The 20,651-nt window shown below is 31.4% G+C and overlaps 1 protein-coding gene and 1 long non-coding RNA gene across 3 annotated transcripts; both read right to left on the bottom strand.

Annotated features, from left to right (window-relative positions):
- Nucleotides 1–1,161: 1,161 nt before the first annotated feature.
- On the bottom strand, nucleotides 1,162–5,582 carry LOC106348006 (agamous-like MADS-box protein AGL27). 2 transcript variants are annotated; one of them, XM_013787649.3, is made up of 7 exons: nucleotides 5,228–5,582; nucleotides 2,841–2,898; nucleotides 2,584–2,645; nucleotides 2,404–2,503; nucleotides 2,233–2,274; nucleotides 1,840–1,881; nucleotides 1,162–1,492 (listed from the first exon to the last, which is right to left on the bottom strand). In XM_013787649.3, exons 1-7 carry the CDS (start codon nucleotides 5,410–5,412, stop codon nucleotides 1,391–1,393), a joined length of 591 nt encoding a protein of 196 aa, XP_013643103.1. In that variant the 5' UTR covers nucleotides 5,413–5,582; the 3' UTR covers nucleotides 1,162–1,390. The 2 variants fall into 2 exon arrangements, with proteins under 2 accessions (XP_013643103.1, XP_013643102.1); XM_013787648.3 differs by having other exon boundaries at nucleotides 1,831–1,881; nucleotides 5,228–5,577.
- Nucleotides 5,583–14,197: 8,615 nt separating this feature from the next.
- On the bottom strand, nucleotides 14,198–20,589 carry LOC106377001. Its single transcript, XR_007314389.1, has 11 exons — nucleotides 19,922–20,589; nucleotides 19,729–19,823; nucleotides 19,458–19,534; nucleotides 19,163–19,227; nucleotides 19,053–19,088; nucleotides 18,834–18,962; nucleotides 15,746–18,743; nucleotides 14,868–15,678; nucleotides 14,708–14,770; nucleotides 14,500–14,616; nucleotides 14,198–14,409 (listed from the first exon to the last, which is right to left on the bottom strand). It is a non-coding gene; the product is annotated as an uncharacterized LOC106377001 (long non-coding RNA).
- Nucleotides 20,590–20,651: the final 62 nt, after the last annotated feature.

Genomic DNA, 20,651 nt, shown 5'->3' with positions numbered 1-20,651 from the left:
AACATTATTTAAGTAGATTTTTTCAGAATGATTCTCTTTTAATAATATAGATAACAAAAAACATGATAAAATACATAATACTTTAAAAATATCCTATTAAAAACTTACTGATCTGTAAAAAGTAAAATCTAATTTTGAGAAAAGTGATACTTTTATGATGGGGCCATATATAAAACAAGGAGTTATTCTTGGGGTGAACCTCTAGGTTCACCAACCAATAGGATTTCATTATTTCAAATTTGATATCTTTTAGAAAAAGAAACAAAATATTGTCAAGATATATTATATTTTAAAAATAAAAAAGGTTAAAAAAATTAAAAAAAAATAATAGTTAGAGAAAAACGAGTTTAAAAAAAAATAATATTTTTATCGTCGTCAGCAAAACACTAAACCCTAAATCCTAATCCCTAAACCCTAAATCATAAACCCTATAAACCCTTGGACAAATTTTAAACCCTTGGATAATTCATACTCTAAATCAAAAACACTAAATCCTAAAACCCTAAACCCTAAACCCTTGAGTGTTTAGTGTTTTTGATTTGGAGTTTAAGATTTATCCAAGGGTTTAGGGTTTACCTAAGGGTTTAGGATTTAGAGTTTAGGGATTAGGGATTAGGATTTAGGGTTTAGTATTTTGTTGAGGACGTTAAAAATATATTTTTTTAATTACTACTTTTTTTAATTTATTTATTTTTACCTTTTTATTTTAAAAATATAATATAATTTATAGCTTGAGAAAATATTTTGTTTCCTTTTTTAAAAGATTTCAAATATGAAATAACACAATCATATTGGTTGGTGAACCTAGAGGTTCACCCTAGAGGGTGAACCCACGAATAAGTCTAAAACAAGGGCCTAGCCAGGCCGAAGCTGGACTGAGGTGTAGCTCCTCAAAAGCTGAATTAATAACTTGCAAAAGGGACAAATTATATGGTATGATTTTACTCGAACGAAAACTACACTACATAACATGATATATCTACACGTGACAACTAAAAATCAGTTAAAGATTTGCCACGTAACGTTAGACAAGTAATAAATAACCTAGCTAAGGAAAAAAGCGAATAAATAACCTCTAGGGTTCTTCACGCTTAAGGAAAAGAAAAAGCTTTAGATCCGTCCCTGCTTTCAGACAAGAACACAAACACATGAACTCTGATCTTGTCTGCGAAGGTACAACAAATATCGATTCCTTCATCTTAGTTATACAGTTCTTTAGTTTCAGAAAAAGAGAGCTCCCCGTTTGTTTGTTTGTTTGTTTTGCCTTGACTTCGACATTAGAGGAAAATAAAAAGGTTTGCGATTATGCAGATATTACAAATTTATTTATTTCTAATTCTGAATCAGGCTTTGAGTTAAGGTGAAAACTCAGAGCCGTTGATGATGATGGTTACTTGAGCAGCGAGAGAGTCTCCGGTGGATTGTTACCGAATCTATATTCCGGTAACATTGATGTCTCATCCCGTGTTACTAGGAACGTCTGCTTCCAAATCTGTAAGAAATTTATACATTATATCATCTACAGATAATATATATGTGTAAAATGCATTCTTCTTAACTAAATCATTGATTTCTTTAAAACTTCTATAATTTTTATATGTATCAAACATTCTAAATTTCTGTAATACAGAATCAGTTTAATACATTCATACACATAATTGTGCAGTATAAATCCAACAGTCCTTGAACTTTTTTCCTACCGCTACTAAATAACTTAAATTATGTGTTTCACTCAAAATTGTCTAGCATCTATCGAATTCGAAGTCATGAATTTTATATCTATTTATACATATATAAGGGATTAATTAGCTTATATACAATAGAGTGTACCTCTGTTACCTTGCTAGCTAGAACCAGATTCTCTTCTATCAGCAACTTCTCCTGTACGTGTAAGATTCACACGCTCATTAGTTTCTACTTTCTAACAAGTTCTAAAGCTATCGGCAGACATATAAGAAAAATTCCTAGGCGCAATACTGTGATCCATGAGGAGTGGTCAAGTCACATTTGATGATCATTTTTCAACAATTTTTTATTTCTTATTAGGCTTTCATTTAAATGAAGCCAAAACCAGATCAGGGACTCAGACAAGACCAAAAGACATATCTAGATCAGGGACTCAGACAAAACTGGTCTAGTGATATACTGGCATGTAGACTCCAAAGTTAAAGAGGTTCTTGAATTCAGCATCGCCGAATGGCCGGGCTGGCGAATACAAACCAAAACACTAACCTTTTCTCTACGAGTCTTCAAAAACTCCATCATTAATTTTGTCTGCAACAAGACATTAAATATTGATGTCAAACTGGAGACATAATCTGAAGTCAGGCAAGGTCCAAACTGCAAATACTGTTGAAGAAGTTCAATCACTTCCTAACAGCGTATATATATATATAAATATACCTTTGTAGCTCTAGTTACGGACAGAGCAGTCTCGAGTTGCTCCTCCAGCGAATTTAGAGAATCTACACTTACACCATCGACATTCGCTTCTTCAAGGTTGCTGCATATTCATAAGTGGACAGAAGAGGGGGAGAAAATTGATCAGAAGAAGAGGTAAAAAAATGGAGTTTTACTGCTAACCTTTGGACTAGTTCAAGTAACTTCTTATGTGGAAGATAATTCCGAGTTATTTCCTCAAGATCCTGCACACGGAAAGAAATTATGGGAAAAGGTTGGAAGTCTTGTGAAGTTTTTGTATAACATGGAACCTTAGACATAAGCTCGTTTGACAAGTTCAAAACAGGGAGCTATCTCAGGCTCAACCAGCGCTTCTATTCGTTCAAGGCACCAGAAACCAATCCGGAAGAAGATTTTAATGAAGGTCTTAGCTAAGTTACCAAGGTTTGAAGGTCATCAGCTTGTTGTATCTTATAACGATCGATGATCTTGGACAAGCTGGACATACAAAGAGCAACAGAAAAACGCATATCAGATCAAATTTGTAAAATATTTCAAAACTACGAATTAGAAACAGCTTTCAGTATATGCTTTATAGAGATCGAATGACACTGAGAGAATGCCTTTATATGCGTCTGTATATGTTATATTTTTACAGCATTTTGTGTTACAAACATATAGTTTTCTTAACCTAATTCTATACGTATGACACAGTTGTAGAACATCAGTTTGTGCTACTAACATGTAGTTAAGTTGATCAAATATTTACTTAACTAGGCATATATAGTGTAGAATATATCGCTTAAAATAAAACACAATAGGTCTGTTTAAGAAAGTTTTTGTATATATCTATCCGGTTACTATATTTTTACAATGATCGTCTTAGTTTCACTTTCCATTACAGCATATACATGGGTAATTTTGTTTTACGTACTATGTAAATCTGAAACTCCCAATTTTTTTAGTGTTACTTACTTTTCCCTAGGAGTAAGAACTTTGAAATTTTCTTTTTTTGAGAACCAATAATTGTAAGTGAACCACAAAAAAGGAGAACCAATAATTGTGTTACAAAAAAAAGAGAGAACCAATTAAAACTTCATACAAATCTATTTGGAAGATTATAAAAGAGTAAAGGCATTCCTCCTAACGACAAATATAATTGAAACTTATTTTAAATTGAAGTAAAATCTCCAGGTGAAAATAGTTTCGAATATTTATCTATGCAAACTCAGAAATCAGGATACAAAACGGACAAGCTTCTCCTATATATATATATTCTCTGCAATGAAATTCAAGTCTCACCTACTACTGAATCTTTCACAGATATAGTCAACCAAATTAGAGAACTGAAAACAAACCTTTGGTTGAAAGATGGGGGATACTCCATAAAGGGTTAGACAAGAAAGTGGGTTAAGCATTTCAGGGAAGGTCAGGACTTCAATATCCCAATCTTTATCCGTGGTCTATTGCAAGAACTCAATAATATAAGTTGCACTTTATTTTTAAGTTATTAGAAATGTATTAAGTTGAAATAATCAAAAAGAAAAAAGACATGAGCAAGGCGCTTAAGAAATCTCTAGTAAAAAAACACTTTGTATAGTGCGTTAAGTTTAGGTATCAAATGGTTGTAGTCTAGTGGTTTCACCTGTTTGCAAGGCCGGCCTGATATCTTGGAGGCTATAGACGATTAAATAAGGATTTTAATAGGTTGGAGAACTAATTCTTTTTTTCTTTTGACAAATTTGGAGGTTTATGTATATATAATGTTTCGAAAAAATTCGGAACCTGAGGCGAATGTTTCATCCGGATTGGTCCACGACCAGTCCTGCCCATTTGAAAACAGGTTTCGACTTAAAGAGGACCTATACGTAGCGACCGTGAACTTAATTATTTTCTTCACCGAAGAAACCCAAATTATATTAATTGCAAGAAAAAAGCACAGCATCGTGAAGAAACGCAAAATCTCGTTCATCAATCAAGAGATATATGTCTTGTATAGTGTCATATGCACACAAAGATGACGGTTAAAAGGGTGAAAACGATTTCCAGTTAGAACTAATGTAGAATGCGTGCAAGTACCAATGCTAAGAATCAGTAAATCGCCACAATCAAACCATGAAGATCAAGTATAAACCTATGGACAATACTTAATCAATAAATCAATCAAAGAGAAATTACAAAACAAGCAATCTACAATACAATTTGGATAATGATTTAACAATGGCATCTGATTCTAAACCAAAGATTCTTGCTAACTGATGACATTAACCTAACCAAAAGTGCATCCAATATTTGGTTATAATTTATAAACCAAGACTCAAAAAAAAAATTGGTAAAAAAGTCTCATATTTTTAACAATGTATATTGTTTCTTATGAGGAAAAAAATGAAACAACAGATGAAGTAGCGATAAAAACTCTTAACATGTTTACCAAAAAAAAAGATTACTTAAAAATCCATTAAACAACATTGAGCACGTATCAACACGTGTAAATTTTTTTCTGGAATCACATGCAATATTAAAATAAAATTCGTACAATTAATAGAGAAAATAAAAATCATTATTACAAAAGAGTCATACAAAATGGCAAAATAATACGAACACCAAGAACATATATATCTTGGCCACCACATTGTTTAATCTTAAATTAGGTTTGAGCTTACGCACCGGCTATCGTCAGCAACAAAGCAAAGAGAGGATCTCAGTTGATTTGAACGAAAAGAAAAGCCCCAGATTTCGAGTGACTATATCGGGAAAGTAACTAAACAAAAAGAGTAAGAACTAAGAAGAAAGCTAGAGTGGGACTTTGAAGAGAGAAGTAGGTTACTTGTCGCCGGAGGAGGAGTTGTAAAGTTTTCCTGTAGCGGAGACGACGAAAACAGCGACGGAAGATTCACAGAGAACAGAAAGCTGTCTAGCTTTCTCAATGAGACCATTGCGTCTTTTGCAGAAAGTGACTTGTCGACTGCTCTTGTTCTCGATCCGCTTGATCTCCACTTTTTTTCTTCCCATGGCTTCTTCCTCCGACAAGACTATGCCCTAATTAGAGTTTGATGTCCGGACACCTCTCAATGTTTTTGCTTCTTTTTTATTCGATTCTATCTATTTTTCTTGCCTTTTTCTTTTTGGTTTTTGCTACAAATGATATTTCCAAGTCAGTTTTTTTTTTTCTAAACGAGAGAGAGAGTGAGAAAATAAAATGAAAAGAGAAACAGATGTTTTTTGAGGAAGAGAAAGAGACACGTATGCATGTTATGTTTTTACCACAGCGAACGCCTTGGACTTTTAATCCAACCGGTTGGACCGGTTCCGCTCCGCTTGTTTGAAAACATTTTTAGTTTTGATTTTTGAGCTTTTCTTTTCTTTTTCTTTTTTAACTTTGAGCTTTTCTATTAATTTAAAATTCTGTGACTTTTATTTCAACTTTAGAAAAAATAATTCCCTTATTTTCAAAAAAGTAGTAATAATAAATAGTGAGTTTATACAATTTTTTTTAATAAGCCTTGTTCTTTAACAAAGTATTAACTATATTCCCGTTCAAAAAACAAATTGATATTGCTTTTAATTGTTTTGTCGTGATAATTGATTGTTTTATCATGATAATCACCAAAATAGTAACTTTATATGTGCTATGCCATTTCAATTTTTCTGCTTCGTGAATTTTTGCATGTAGGGAAAATTTATATAAATTGATAATAGTACGGTTATGTTATTAGTTTAACAAAACAAACTAAACCAAAACCGTATAGTCGTATACGATAGACAATTTCAAAAAAAAATTTGTTTTTATTTTGTATATAGGTGAAATAACACATTTGAAATTTTGAATTTACTGTATAATTACACAGCTACTTGTAAAGTACTGTATCCATCGTATATATATAAGGTAAGTAATTGATCTCGTAGGTGACTGATAAATTTATGGGGCAAAAATGTTAAGCACACCCACACCTACCATTTCAGATATATTTGTTTATGCAGCCAAACGACATAAGTTTCTAATCTTTTGTATATTAATTGAAAAACATTACAATATTTTTTGGTAGTCATGTGTTATAACTAAAATAATTCTTAAAAGTTTTAAAAAATAAATTTGTCAATCTAAACATATATTATATTTTTTATTAAATTAACAATTAAATTGATTAATTATGTACAAAAAACATTCTTCATTTTTTCTTAAATGAAAGCTAAAGAATTACTTAATATAATTAACATATTTATGACAACTAATATTATGAATAATGAAGATTTGATAACAGTTTTTGTATCTTCTCTCTTTTTTGTTTAATTTAATATTATCTAAAAAAAACAAAACAATCACATTAACCATATAATAAAAATTTAAATTTTTATATATTATAATTTGAATTTTTAAAATGACTATAAATTACTAAAAATGTTTAAAGTCCTATATTAAAAAAAATTGTGTTCATTGGTCTAACCTTTTTGTTATATCAAGATAACAATGATCATAAAATCGTATGAATATGAAATCTCATTTTATAGATATTCATTTTAAATATATATAATACACAAATATAGTAATTTCAAAATTTGCATTGAAAACATACTGAAACATTAATATTTTGATTTTGAAATTTGCATTGATAAAATTTCACATTAAAATTTTTAATGATTTAATTTTTTTGTTATAACAAAGATACAAATGTTAATAAAATAATATGAGCAAGAAGTCTCAATAATACATATTTATATTAAAATATATTATATATCTATCTCAATATCATTAAAATTTAATTATACACCATATAAATAAATAAAATAATTGTTTTGATTTACTTACCAAAAAAATATTGTTAACAAACAAGAAATATTATTTTGATTTATGTGCTTACTTTAATTTAATTATGTACATAATAAGTAAAATGAACACAAAATCAATTTTAATAAGTAAAAGTTATTTGTATACATAATTTTATCTTGCGCATGGTGTATGTCTTAACTTAGTTTATATTATAATCAATAAAATCTATCGGGCATTGGTGAATAAGTTTTCAAAAGATTAGTTGTTTATACTTCAGCCCGCCGAATACCTCTGATGAATATCCTGGGTTATAAAAAAAAGTAAAAATGGTATGAAAACTGTACATCTTATGCAATTTTTAATTGATTGCTTAAATTTTTTGGTCATATTAATTGTCTTAATCAGCTCTGTATTTAAATTCATTACTTACAGAATTACACCAATATGGTTTTCTGTACATACACAAAGTTATGATTAGAAAATTTGAATTTAATAATGTTACGAAATTAAACAACATTATCTTTGTTATTAGATTCTTCCATTTGTCTGCTTTTAAATAACTTGTGTTTTGCTTGTATTGCTCATCCCCATTGCCTCCTATCTCCCACTTGAATTCACACGCTTCTTATTAGAGAGAGAAAGAATGGTCTTGGGAACGCGTCGCGGCTCTTTGATCAAGAGAACAACAAGCATGAGAACGATCACAGACGATACAGCCACGACCTATCATATTGCATCTCAGCCGTCTGATCATCCAACCATTCATAATCCGACGGTGATGATATCTACTAAGAACGATAATGACTTCTTGAGGACTTGTAGCCTCTGCAACCAAAATCTCTGCCATCGTCGTGACATTTATATGTATAGGTACGAATTTATGTTTCTAAATCAACCCTTTAAATATATGTTTATTAATATTGCGTATATCTTTATAGATATCGTATAAGTAATCATTTATCACATATGATGGAAAATGTTATATTTGTACTTTTTGTCGCAGGGGGGACAACGCATTTTGTAGCTTAGAGTGCAGGGGGAAGCAAATTAAGCTGGATGAGAGAAAAGTGAATAACGACGTAGCATCCAACAAACCCATTCGTATTTGATTGATTGTGTATATGATCTACTATTCTACATAATAAATTAATAATAATAGTTTTTTGTTACGGGTGAACAGTCATATTTTCGTTTTGTAAATAAGAATAATAAGACCATGATTAACTTTAGTCTTTTAACTAGAGTTCTAGTTTCGATTAAGAGACGGTTCTTAGTTTTTTAGATTTTAACTAAGAACAGTTAAGAACTGTCTCTTAAATAAGAGATATAAGAAGTGTTTCTTAGCCAAAAAATATTAAAAAAACAAAAAAAAAATCAAATCATGAATTAAAAACTCCGGCTAAGAGATCTGGATTAATTATGCCGTAAGAAAAAATATTACCAGAGAAAAAAAAGAAAATGATACGAAATAGTTGTGGTGATCTAACTTCATAAGCATGATTATTAACTGAGATGTAGACTGTCATTAAGTTAATTTGCTCGTGTAATATTTCTTAGAGAATATTACACTCAAAGGCAGTTTACATGTTTATATTAACATAATGGGGCAGTTTCAGCTACTGGGACACTTTCCACCAACTAATTTCCTTTTTCCATCCCAACCTAACTAAATGATGTCTAACCGTAACCATTTCTTTTTGCTACCCAACTAGTTTACTGGCGGGAATTCAGATCTACCACTCATCTCTCATTTTAATCCGACGGTTCAGGATAATTCTGACACATATGACAAGACTTCTATCTGTCTAACTTCTCAACCATTAGATCTATCTTTTTTCTTTATTTTCCAACGGCTCAGATTTACCATATCATTATCTCCTTCCTTATCTTCAAGTTTTTTGCTTTTTTTTTCTCTGAACAACCGGCTCCGTAACCTTCACTCGTTTTGTCGCTGTTTCTGTATCTAATTAATCAAGAGGTTTCCATTAGCAGCACTTTAATTGTGATTAGGTTACTAACAATAAGTTAACATTTTAATTCTGTTTGTTAAGATACTAATGTGTCTGCTTACTCTGTTTCAGGTCTCGTTCATGTCGTCTCACTGTATGGTCATTCCCGGCGAATGGTCGTCCGGTGACGGTGGTTGGAATTTTATTATTGATAAGAATAAAATGTCTAGGACCGTCCCTGTACGCGCGGACATGAATTTGTCGGAGTTAGAAGCCAATGTTTTAAAGGAGTTCTTCGCTGGAACAGAGATTGCACCTCTTACTGTCTTGAGTTACTGGCCTCCTAACACCAAAGAGCTTGTTACAGGGGCAACCACACCGCCAGTTATAATGACCAACGTTCAGTAGGATGTCCATGTGTACATTTGCCTCATAGTGTACATGTGTACATTTTGCCTCATAGTATCCACATGACTTTAGCTCACATGTATGCTTTCTAACCAGTTGAAGGATGCATCATTGAGTTTAGACTTGTCTTCGAACGTATGTTGAATAACATAAAACTCATTTCACATGTATATTCTTGATTCTTAGCATTCAGATTGATAATAATCGTATATTACATCATTAGGTTTATGGTAAAACACAAACTAAACATTAGGAACAAATGTTTGATAAAAACTCAGGTCCACCATGATTATCAATAAGAACCATATTTCATGGGAATTTCAGAGCTTGAGATGCTTTGTTTCAAAATGATTGTTACATTCATAAGGATCATTGCATTAATGAATTCTTTTACCAGACATAGTTAACGGTATTTTAACCATCTAAACAAGACTCATTTGTAAAGTTTCTACAAAAACGTTTAGTAGGATGTCCATGTGTACATTTGCCTGATAGAATATCTACATTTTTCCTCATATTGTACATGTGTACATCTATAGGTATCCGCATGACTTTGGTTCACTTGTACGCTTTCTAAATAGAACGCTGATGCATTTTTGAATTTGGATTTGTCTTAAAACGTATGTTGAATAACACAAAACTCATTTCACATGTATATTCTTGATTCTTAGCATTCAAATTGATAATAATCGTATACTACATCAATGGGACTATAGGAAAACAAAAACTAAACGTTAGGCACAATTGTTTGCTGAAAACTCAAGTCCACCATTATTATCAATAAGAACCATATTAGAAAAGTACTAGATATAAGCAAAATCCAGAAGATTAAAAGACTAAATAAATACATATTAACTCCACATGAACATATAAAAGAGAAGATTCATATCTCCTTATGGCCTGTTGATGGGAATATTGAGAATCATCCGAGTCTATAGACCAGCTCTTGTAGACAACCCGCCAAGTGTTACTGATCAACGTGTACATCAAAACTATTGTACATGTGTACACGTAATTTTAATATATTGTTTTTTCAGTGTACATTGTTGTTCGATTCAGAAACAGTTATGAGTGGACACTCCATGGTCAATTTTCTGTTTTTTGTGGTGTTTCAACAAAATGTCATTTAGCTTCTTCTTTTTAAAATTTTTTAATTGCATGGGAAGTTCAAAGTTTGAGATGACTCGTTTCAAAATGATTGTTACATTCACAGGGATCATGGCATTAGTGAATTCTTGGACCGACAATAGTTAACAGTATCTTAACCATCTAAACAAGACTCCTTTGCAAATTTTCTACAACAACGTTCAATAGGATGTCCATGTGTACATTTTCTTCATAGTGTCCATGTGTACATTTTGTACTCATAGTGTCCATGTGTACAAAATGATTCTTTCCAATAAGCTGCATCTGAATTTTGAATTAAAACAACAAAAAACAACAAGAAAAAGAAAAAAAAAACCACACTTCTCAAAGTGACCTTCTCAATTCTTCAAAGAGTGCTAGTATTTTAGAATCTGAGCTTAGATAATAAACAATTAAGGACTCCTTAGCATAGAATGATATTGCAAAAACATAAGAAACTAGAAAGACAATGTTGTTAACATACAAATGAAGATACTGTCCAGATATAATTGCAGCTTATGGTCTGTAATCCTAGGCCAATAACATGGAAGCATATGGGTCTTGCCGCGACCTTCTGGCACAATTGTTTACTGAAAACTCAGTTACACAATTAAAAAAAAATTAATTGCATTCTCGATTGTAGATCCACTGACATAACAACAACAGCTAAAACCTCACCATCTGCTTTCTCTTTTCCCTCCGGCTCCGTCTCGTCGACATCTTTCTCTTTCTTTTCCACAGAATCGTCATCTGCTTGTTTTGGCCTATCTCTCACCGGAAATCACCGTCGGATCTGGCTTTTTATCAGACTTTTCACTTTTTCTTTTTTTTTTTCCCTCGGCAAAAGTTTTCGAAAGTATAAAAAATAAAATCTACACATCCGATAATTATCAAAGTAAGGTTTATCTCTCGTCGGGTCCACCACATATTTTTTAAATTTCAAAATCCAACTAAAATCACAACAGTCTAACTAGATGACAATTTATGATTACGCTTTATTTAAGGGCAATTTAAGTCTTTTCACCCATAAACTGCCCAAGTAGCAGAAACTGCCTATTTGTGTTATAAAAACTCATAAACTGCCTTAGGGTGTAAAATACTCTTTCTTATATGAATGTTAACGTTCAGGTGATCCACTGCTGTTATTTACAATTACACAAAGAGGAAATTTAATAAACGTAGTTAGATTATAATATCTGACGTAGACGGACTAATTCTCAAATGTTGTTTATTTTACTTATTTTGCTAAAAGATTCTCAAATGTTATTAGAAATATAAATTTTTTTGATAGAGATAGAAAACCTGTAGTTAAATGTATCAAATCTTAAATGACGAAAGTAAAAGATTTGTATACTTTTAAGTGGACATTCCATTTGACCAGCTACATCTCCCAAATATTTAAACATTGAAAATAAATTATAATCTTTTGATTTTGTGTTCTGGGGTGTTAGTGGTAGGCGGACTACGGAGAGATCCGGGTTCATCTCACGAGATTAAAACTGTGTAGTCACACTAATACAAAGTCATGTTTTTAGGCCTTACGTGAATATCTGGAGTGAGTGCATCGGTGGACCGCTCTAATCTCTTTAGAGATTAATATATCTAGGTCTCTCTATGGACTTAAAACATCCTATGATAAGAAAAAATGTTTTGTGTTCGTTTTAATGGTTTATATATATTTATTTTAAGATGTACTAGAGATTTTACCGCGCTACGCGCGGTTTTTTGTCTATGAAATTTATAATTTTAGTTTTGAATTTAATTTAACTATTTTATGTATATGTGTTGAGTATTCTTCACATATATTTTTCTTTGGTGTTCAAATGATATTTTATGGTCGGTGTTTCTTGAATTTCTATTATAAAATTCAAATAATCTATTTACCCAAAAAATCTATTTTTCATATATCCTATAAATTAAGTTCAATAGTAACTTATTTAGCAAAATTTTTTAATTTATTTACCAAAATTCTTTTGGATTTTTTTCTGTGTTGTGTTAACTGCTTCATTAAGTTTTGCTAATGTCCCATAATTTAATATGTGAATTGGATTACCAACTTATGAGAAGTCCTCATATACTTTGATTTGTTGTTAATATCAAACTTAAGAGCATCTCCAATGTATATCTCTACATTTTCCTCTAAAATAGAGATCTCTATTATAGAGGTGGATTTGCTCCAATGTATGCCTCTATAATAGAGTTCCTCTATTTTAGAGGAAAATATAGAGGAATCCTACTTTTTACCTCTATATTTAGAGATGAAAATAGCAAATCTCTATATTTTCCCCTATAAATAGAGGAACTCTATTATAGAGGCATACATTGGAGCAAATTCACCTCTATAATAGAGTTTCTCTATTTTAGAGGAAAATATAGAGATAAGAATAGAGGTGGGTTAGAGATGGTCTAATAGTCTTGAATACTACACCGACCTTTAAGATTTTCTTCACAGTAGTCTATTTATAAGTCGTATTGACTCTACACAACTTTAAATAGTTAGAGTCTTTTTAAGTCTTTTTATTTTCAATTCCTACGGGCGGGATAAAAATTAACAAATAATTTAAATAGTTAGAGTAACATGCGTATTTTCTTATAGTAAAATATGCAATTAGTTAAATTTTGTACATGATATTGTATTTGAATACTAAAATAAACCATGTTATTTAAAACTTTAGCTATAATTTTTGAAAATAAATATTATTTTATTTTTCAAAATATGATTTTTTTTTTGTTTCTTGTTAAAATGTTTAAGATACTTTTCTTTTGTTTAGTAATCTATGTTTTAATTATATATTAAAAATTGGATGTGGCATTATATCATTTCTTGTGTTTCTTGGAATTGGATGACCGTAAATATGTTTCTTTTTTGTTAGTAGAAAAAAAAACAAACTTGTAAATAAATTTCACATATTTTTCCTTTAATTTTATATACCTAAGTGGATTATCTCATGTTTTTACTAAATTTAGTTTTTACGATAGATTATTGTTAAAATTTTGTTTGAGTTAATTTGTTTTGTGCAACAGTTTGAGTTAAAATGTATAATTAATTATAAAATTATTTATGTAATATTATTTATGCAATATTATTTATTTAGTTAATATATTTGACCCCGAAAATAAAAATTTACACGTTTGATATAACTTTTTCTATTTTTATATTTGAAATTCAAGTAAACCATATTATCATATACTGATTATGATTTTTGAAATAAATGTTACTGATTAGTTGGCAAAAAAATGTTACTGATTAATTTTCATAATATAAATTAAAAAATTTACTAATAAGTACCATAAAAAAAGATACCGTAAATTTGTAATGAATTAACTATATGACGGTAAGGTTAATTTGTTTTGGTAAATTATGTTATTAGATTTGGGTTCTTTTCTTGTTTTCTTACATTGGTTTGATTAATAACTTGTTTGCCAAGTAATCTTTAGATCTATAACTAATTTTGCTGCATTGAATTCCTCCGTAATATAATTTTTGTGAGATTTTTTTTAAGCATTTAACATATGGTTTTTTAAAGGTATAATACTAAATAAAGTATATGCGAAGAAAGCTTTTAAGTTAAACTTGAAAAGCAACACATGAAACATTTGGATAAGGAGAGTTATTACTGTAACGCAAGAACATGAATGAAAGCTTAGAAAATCAAGAGTCACATAGAAGAGGAAACATGCAGTCTGAACATGGCAGGAGGAGTATGACGGTTTTTCTAGATTTGTATTGGTAGAAGGCCTCATCTTCCTTTCGACCTTCTTCATTAGAGTAACAACAAATCAGATATGGTCAACGACTCAAAATAATAACCAATATATAAACTGAAACTCGATTGACACTTGTTTTACCAGATAATCTGTTGTAGTTTCTCATGTTCTTCTTATAGCCAACTTTGCACTTTTCAGCCTTAGCAACATAAAGTGTCTTCTTCTGCATCTGCAGCATTGTCCCATAGATTTTCTAACCTGTTTTTGCTTTCAAATTTAACGTCAGTGTGCCTTTCAAGATCAAAAGCTAAGTTATAAAAGAACCTTCAAAGTGAAAGGAGCCACTCACAGCAAGTAGCAACATATTGGTTCCTTAAGATGCTCCTTTACGAAAGTCTCACAGAAATATTTCCTAGGGATCACAAAAAGTCCAACCTTAACACAACAGAATTTAAGTAGAAATTTTAATGGAAAAAACAGTAACAGACAAAAAAATCTATTCATCTAACCTTTAGTAAATTTCACAGTAGCCAGATGAAAAGTCTTTTGACAGCCTAAATGTTTAATCAATGGAAACAACTGAACACATTATGGAACCGACAAAATACAGATTAGAGTTAATATAGTAAAGAATCTTGGTATTCGGAAGGATCAATGTTCTCTCTAGATCCAAATGCCAACACACTAAATATAAACAATCCAAAAAAAAACTGAAACAATCAAAATCCTTGAATTTTTTTGACAGACCTGGCAAGGTAGGAGTCCTACCGTAAGAAAGTGAAATTAAGTAACTGACCCATTCTTTTCTAAAAACTGAATTAGAGAGTTAGTCATAGTGTTGATGTGTTCAAACTCGATTTTCCAAGACAACTAACTGAGGAACTACATAGTTCATACTTATGTCATTAACAACAGATTAGTCGCTGGAAAATGTGTAGCACAGAAGAAAATATGATTGCTTACATTAATTCTTCCGTATCCTCATTTCTGCTCAAATAGCCAAATCTGGATCTGAGCTTTCTGCTTCACAAATACTAAATGGATAGAGCATGAATCAGAGCATGTACCACAATCCTAAAATCATTGGTTCTAAGCTTCCATTTTGAAGAAAATCAAGTTCTAGATGCATTGAAACCACAACAAAACTGAATTATGTCAATGAATAGAGAGAGACAAAAGTAGTCAAACAACAACTATATGAAATAAAGAAGTTCCAAGTAAACGTACAAATGGCTGGGTCATAATCTTCTGAACGTTGGTGCTCGATAATCGCCATGCTACCGACGTCTGACACCTCTAAGAAGCTTCCGGGAAAAAAATCTGGAAGAGAAACACTAAATTAAGCTTCTGAAGATGTGTTTACGGTGAAAGGAGGAGAATTACAAACCATCTGTTTTCGAGGTAAGATCGCCGGAAACAGGGGATTTGCTGATGAAATTTATCGCTTGAGAGTATATCTTTGTATGTAACAAATCTGTAAAAAAGAAGAGTGTTATAAAGAGTCTTAGAGGAGGAAGGTGAAAGGAAGCCATAAATGAGATTAAAGGGGAAAAGAATTGGAAAGTGTATTGATTGATCAACAGATTCGTAAAACAGAAACGAAGAAGAAGAAGGAGAAAAGCAAAGGGTTCACGAAATTTAGGGTTTGGACCCAATGAAAAAACAGATCTCGGTTCTCGCGTAGGTGAAGATTAAGGTGACAATACCTTCTACGAAATGGGCTTACTGGGCCATTAAGATTAAATTGCCGGCTCGTTAAAAAAGTTAAACCCAATATCCGAAATCATTTGATTACGTGGCAAAACGTTAAAATCTGATTGGACGAATTTCCAATCTGACGTGGACAGCCTCCCTACTCCTCATATAACCCTTTTAGTATTAGATAGATTTTTTTTTCATCTCAATTTATTAAAAACCAAAACAAAGAAGAAGCCCAAAAAACAAAGCTCAAACTAACATGATAACTAGGACAACCGTAAAGCCTAAAGGAAAAAAAAGGTTCGACAACTCATGGCCAAACACCTCACGCATGCGACAGATGGACACTTGGCGGTAGAGCAGAAACATCCCTTTCTTCACCAATTTTGAAAATGTTGCCGGAAATTCTAACCGGAGAACCACCGGACATACCGGAACGAGAGGCCCAGAAAAAGAGTAGCCGAACGCCACAGAAACATGAAATCACTAACCAATCCGCACCATCGTTTTCAGAGAATTCGATTCAAATTAACCAAGATCTAATAAACTTCGAGGAAAACTGAAATCTAATATCAAAAGCCATCTTTATAAATAACTAGGGGTTGGCCCGCCCTACGGGCGGGTGAGTTTAATTAAAACTAATTTATATTAAATATATTTGAAAAATTAGTTTATATTGAAAATAATAAATTTTATTTTCATTATAAATCATATTATAAATTTTAGTAAATTTTAGTAAATTTTGGTTTAACTACTATCATTTGTTTTTGTTTGAGAACACAATTAATAAATAAATAAGGAAAATGTAATGATTTATATTTTTTCTATTTGATTTCTATTTCAATTTGATATAGATGAAGTAAATCTAAAGTAAGAATAACAAATATTTTTTTATTTCTAAAATTATCAGATTTTAATATTATTACAACAACTAATTTTCTCATGATTATAAATTAATACATCCACCTCTAAGTTAAATCAATTGAAAATCAAATGTAGTGGGATAAAATTATAAAAAGTTATATTTTAAAGTAATATACAAACAGTTTCAATAATGTCATAAATAATAATTAGTATATATTATGTAACAACAAATTATGTTTTTATAATATATTTTTGATTCTGTTTATATTATTTTTTCAAATTATAATTAAATTTTCTTTAATTTTAAACTTTTTTTAGCATTTTAATCTATAAAAATTTTTTTTAGCATTTTTAAACTTTTAAGAAAAAAAAATTGTTGGAAATTTCGCTCATGTTATTTGAAAATATTTTTATAGATTAACAGTGTTATAAATTAAATAAAATATTACATTTCTAGCAGAATTTTACTTGAGTTTTCATACCATATCATATCAAATAATTTACTTTGAATAAGTTAGAGTGAACCAAACATAATGTAACCAAAATAACCTAAATGTAGCATAACCATTAATAATTTGGAAATTAAGAGGAACCATACTGCATATCTGGAAATTGTTTTTCTCTTCAAAGACTAAAGCTAAAAGAAGTAACTAAATCTTTTAATCTTTTAGTGTTGGCTATATGAATGAAACTATATAATTCCTATATTGAATGAAGCATTAAAATATGGAGAGGTCTTCATCGTTATTTATAGAATAAAAATTCTGGATTTGCAAAGCAATTGTGGAAATGCATAATTAAAATTGACATAGTGGGAGAGGAAGATGAGAGGAGTTGATGAATAAGCTCAATGGGAGGAGCTAATGGAGAAGCTTAATGGAAACAGTAGAATGGTAGTGAAGATAAATAGTAAATAAAAGTAAATATGATGATTATCGTGGTCATGGGCTTTGAGTCTACTGAGTCTTCCATTTCAGAGGAAGAAGATTCTGGGTCGAATCGTCTCTTTGCGGTTTATCTCTCAGTTTAACTAATTTACAGTTTAAGTTTATGTTTCGATGTAGGAATCTATTCCTTTTGTGGCTTTTTTGATGGATTACCTCCTCGTGAAACTTGGTCCACATCAGCTACATTCTCATTTCTCAGTAAGAGATTTCTCCGTGTCAGTGTTTGGTATTATTTCCTCAGCTTGATATAGTAGCTATATTCATGAACGATGCAGTTGAAAATAGCAGAACTATTTGAATAAATGTTAGTATGGAGAGTGATATATATATACATGGACTCAACTTATAAAAAGGTTACTTCTTTCGTTAATTGTTTGGAACTTAGGTTTACAATTTATAGGATGAAAATATTCACATGGTTTTCAATCTTCCACAGAATCAATCAATCAACGTTAGCTATTTTCCATCTGGGTAAGCATTGTAATTATAATTTTTCTTCTCCAAAAAGTTTTGTTTTGGTTAGGATTTATGATAGTAAAGAAGTTTTTTTTTGTCCAACATCAAAAGACAGAAGCAAGTGGCGGCTACAGTTTGTAGTATCTCAGATTAACCCATTTCTTTTTATCTCAGATGAACTTGTTTATGATCCAGTCTTTCTTCTTTTCATTCCCTGTGTCTTGATTGAAGACTTTTCTTATCGAAGACATCATGATAACTGTGTAGTGATTTTGCATCATCATAAAAATAATCATAAGCCACAGTTCCCGAATATAGGCTGAATCTCTACTTCTCTCCTGAGCTGATGTTCAACTTGATATTGTTGAAGGCTTGAAGCTGAGTCTTGGAAAGAACACTTAGAGAGACAATGTGATTGATCTGTTCCATATTTGCATATATGTATGAAAATTTTATGGGAACACAATGTAAAGATCTAAATAAATGTTAACATTGGTTTGCAGAACATACACTGTAGGAAAGTTAATAAAAAATCCCCAACGTAGTTTTTTGCCACTAAGTGTCATTCCAAATCAGCAGAACCAACATCTTTTGTCAAAACATCCACTTCTCATGTAAGCTCCCTTTCGTGACCCTATACTGTGAACCAGCAACCCCAAGAATCAAGCTCACTTCACATCATCATGTTACAGTATAAGTAACTGAGAGATGATAATGCGAAAGCTTTACCTTAATGACACGACGTACAATGGGAATATCACGACCCTGAGGAGATAAAAATAAACTGGTTAAAGACCCAAGAATCAAACGAAGTGGGACAAAAGATGAAGGAAACTTACAGCGACACTGAAAGTATCCCCGTACATGATGATACATACTATGTTTTAGAGTATGATCAAAGCACCTGCAAGCAAAGCAAAATGTAATGGATACTAAGTTCAGTTACCTTTAAATCCAGATAGAACGATAACAACAGGAGATTCGCTGCAAGTGAGACACATCAAAGCTTTTTTTTTTTGATAAGACACACATCAAAGCTTTCCATATGATCGAATCAAACGTAACAAATTCATCAAACGCTTCACATGGGCATGAAAACCAAAAACGAAAACGGAGCAGAACTATAATGATAACCTTTGATCTTGAGATCCCACAGGAAGAGATTGCTTTTGATCGCAAGCTGAGGCACTCAAAGGCTTCACTGTTCCCACCTGAAGAATTTGATTTTGATTAAACCTTTCACAAAGGAGTAGAAAGAGAGGGAGTTAGAAGGAAAGCACACTAATGAAGAGAGGATTAAAGAACAGGAATGAATGATTAAGAGTGGATAAACGCACAGTAACAGAGAAATGTAGAGATTCAGAACGGCCAAGAGGAAGAGGTAGAATCAGAGATGACGGCTTACTCTTTCCATTAGATTTTGGTCATCTGGTGGAATCTGAAATGCTCGTTGTTAAATCTGAGATTGAAAACGCTTCTGTTGTTCATGAGTCTCTTTTCCTGACCAATCAACAAACACGATTATTAATTGAAACTATGCATTTTACTTTAATCCAAAAAAGAAGAACTCGTTTTGGATTTTCTAGAAGTCAAATTACCTTTTAGGTTTTATTTTCACGATGTCTTTGAGTCTGGAGAAACAGATCTATTGCTTTAACGATCGCAGAAAACGGGATCTCGGGTCAACTCGGATCAGATCTTTGTTTTCTCTTCTTGTTTCGATTAAAGAACAGCAAGTTGATGAATCAGGCAGGAGACATCTGTTCTTCTTCTGTAATGGATCGAAATGTAGTCCCAACAAACTCGATTACGTAACGACGATTAAAGGCAGCCTAACCAGCCAAGGAAAAGCCCACTACGGTATAACAAAACACACGACAAAAAACTTGAAAAAATAGATGCTGACGTGTCGTCTTTTGCCCACCCTCTTCTCGCTGACGTGGCTGCATGAGGTGAGAGAAAACCCTCCTTTATATATATAGATAGATAATAAGCTCGAAGATGGAACCACCCAAAACGGGAATAGATCTCAGCTTTCCAAAATCATTCTTAGAAAAGTGGAATCAAATAAAACCAAAGAAACAATGAAAAGAAACGAGAAAAACTTTACAAACTTGGATAAACTTTATATAAACATATGAAATCCATCGGAGATGGAGATGAATTTCAAAATAACAGCCCGCTAAGATGATGCTTTGAGAGATGAATTATTATCAATTTCTGTATCCTAGAAAAGTCAGTTTATTAATCCATACATTAACAAGAGATATAGCAAGCTGCTAGATGTGGTATATTCTTAGCATACAAACTAATATTTTAGACAATTCA

Source organism: Brassica napus, chromosome A6 (genome assembly GCF_020379485.1).
Source record: "Brassica napus cultivar Da-Ae chromosome A6, Da-Ae, whole genome shotgun sequence".
In the NCBI taxonomy this organism is placed as follows: domain Eukaryota; kingdom Viridiplantae; phylum Streptophyta; class Magnoliopsida; order Brassicales; family Brassicaceae; genus Brassica; species Brassica napus.
Note: the sequence above shows the minus strand (reverse complement) of the source record. Positions and strands in the feature narration are given on the sequence as shown.

Excerpts from the sequence above, each read along its gene's own strand:
- LOC106348006 (XM_013787648.3), bottom strand. The coding sequence starts at position 5,412 with ATGGGAAGAAAAAAAGTGGAGATCAAGCGGATCGAGAACAAGAGCAGT. Across the intron at positions 2,646-2,840 it reads CTGATGACCTTCAAACCTTG|GATCTTGAGGAAATAACTCG; the intron begins GTAACTTAGCTA and ends TTCCGTGTGCAG. Across the intron at positions 1,493-1,830 it reads TAGCTAGCAAGGTAACAGAG|ATTTGGAAGCAGACGTTCCT; the intron begins GTACACTCTATT and ends AATTTCTTACAG.